The sequence below is a fragment of the Plasmodium relictum genome, assembly GCF_900005765.1.
Source record: "Plasmodium relictum strain SGS1 genome assembly, contig: PRELSG_00_v1_322, whole genome shotgun sequence".
In the NCBI taxonomy this organism is placed as follows: Eukaryota; Apicomplexa; class Aconoidasida; order Haemosporida; family Plasmodiidae; genus Plasmodium; species Plasmodium relictum.
The window spans coordinates 1-2,027 of NW_021628532.1; the positions used below are offsets into that span (position 1 = coordinate 1).

Here is a 2,027-nt window from a genome sequence, read left to right on the forward strand (position 1 = left end):
GACATATATATCCACATCTTTTAATACTATAAAGTAAAAATAAAATTACATCTTTGTTTATTAATTCTCTTTTTCCAGAACTAAAGTATGCACTTTTTGATTTAATTAATTCCTTATTTAATGAATCTACCAAATCTTTAAAGATGCCTAACTTTTTTGCACTTTTCCATAAGTCTATTACTGCTTGATTCATACTAATATCTTTAATATGCATATCGTTAAAAAAATAACTTCTTTCATGAATATCCATAAATGTTGCTATTAAATCTCTAGATTTATCCTTTGGGATATGTACAATTGAACTAATGCGTGACTTTTCACCTTCTGATTTAAGTAATTCTAGAAAACTCAAATATTTACCTAGTTGTTTCTTACACAATAATAAATATACAATAGCACTAAATGTTTCCTTAATTTTCTCTTCACTTAGTGAACTATGAAATTTTTTTACCATTGATCTGATATTTTCACTGTTCACATCAACATTATATTTAGTTTGTACATAAGCTTTAAATAAATCTGAGGANTTTTTTATATCTTCTTTTTCTTGTAAAAATGATTTATGTATAATATCTAAAATTGGATTCTTAAATTTTCCCTCGTACCAAGTTTTCACATCTTTTAACATAGATTCATTTTTAAAACTATATGTTTCAAGTACACATATAATGTAAGCTATCATAAATTCTATTTCATTATTTGGATTAATAAATGGTAGATCAAATAATGTACTAGTTTTTTGTATTATTAATCTATCTAATACCTCCTTCAATTCATCAACTAACAAATTCAAATATTTAAGATTTATCTCTTTAGAAAATTTTTGAGTATCCTTATTCTTAAATAAATGATCATAAAATAGATGTGAAAAATTCTCCATTGAAATATAAGTACGAAATCCCTCTTCTAAACTATCTATCTCGTGCTTGTATGTATGATGACATTTTAAAGGGAATGTGTCTATAAATTTATCTAAATATATCCTAGTATGCAGTTGACAATTCCAGGCACTATCAAGTTTAGGCAGAAATGCATCATTCTTTTCACTTAATTTATTAAAATAATCGAAAGAATTTTCTATTTTTAAAGTAATCTCTTTATTCAAGTTTAACTGTTTTAAGTATTCATCCCCATCTTTTTTATTAATTAATAAACATGCATCATTCTCATCAACATGTAGAGCCACATTTTCATCACTTAATCTACACATTTCTGACTCTAATTTACCAAAAGATTCTTCATTCTCAAATATCTTATCTATATGACTTTTTGAATCAGTAAGTGAGTCTTTTAAAAAGCTAAGCAATTCATTGTTGACACCTATTAAGGTACTATACATAAAACTTAGATCATTTTTCTTTCTTTCCAAGATTTTATCATAATCTTTAAGTAATACATTTGTTAAATTTAAAAATGAAATTATTGAATTATCAAAATTCTTTCCAATCAGTTCCTTTTCAAGTATTAATTCACTATTTGAATTATCTATAGATTCCCTTTCTTCAGTACTAGATTCTGCTAAATTTCTTATCCAATGTATTTCCTTATACTTCATAAATTTAAGTCTTAATCTGATAAAATATAAAAAAGAATTATTATAATATTTATTACAAGCATAAAATATTTTTTTTTATAAAAATGAAATTTATCAACTTATGTTTATAAATTCTATTAATTCCGTAAAAGTAAACACTTATTACTATTATGGCCTATAAAAAAATAAAAACAAAAAGTAAATAAAACACGTTTTTTTTTTTTTTTTTTTATCTAATTTAAATACTATTACTAAAAAATAATAAAGCAAAACTAAATTGACTTTCATTTGTAATTTCTTTAATTATTAATAATTTTAGAATATATATATATATATATATATATATAATTATCTGTGATTCAATTTCGTATAAACTTCTTTATATTTTTATAATAAAGAAAAAATTTCTTTAAATTTTTTTTCAAAAAAAATGGAATAAACTTCACTGTAAAAAAATAAAATCATATCAAGCATGTCCTCTCATTGAATTTAA

The 2,027-nt window shown here is 22.3% G+C and overlaps 1 protein-coding gene across 1 annotated transcript; it reads right to left on the reverse strand.

The window, feature by feature from the left end:
- Positions 1-49: 49 nt before the first annotated feature.
- Positions 50-1,822, reverse strand: PRELSG_0024600 (fam-f protein; the record flags this gene model as incomplete). The annotated part of the gene is made up of 3 exons (XM_028675224.1): positions 50-1,571; positions 1,654-1,709; positions 1,787-1,822. Coding segments are annotated over 3 exons (1,614 nt in total), but the record flags the coding sequence as incomplete, so codon positions are not given.
- Between the last annotated feature and the right edge of the window lie 205 nt (positions 1,823-2,027).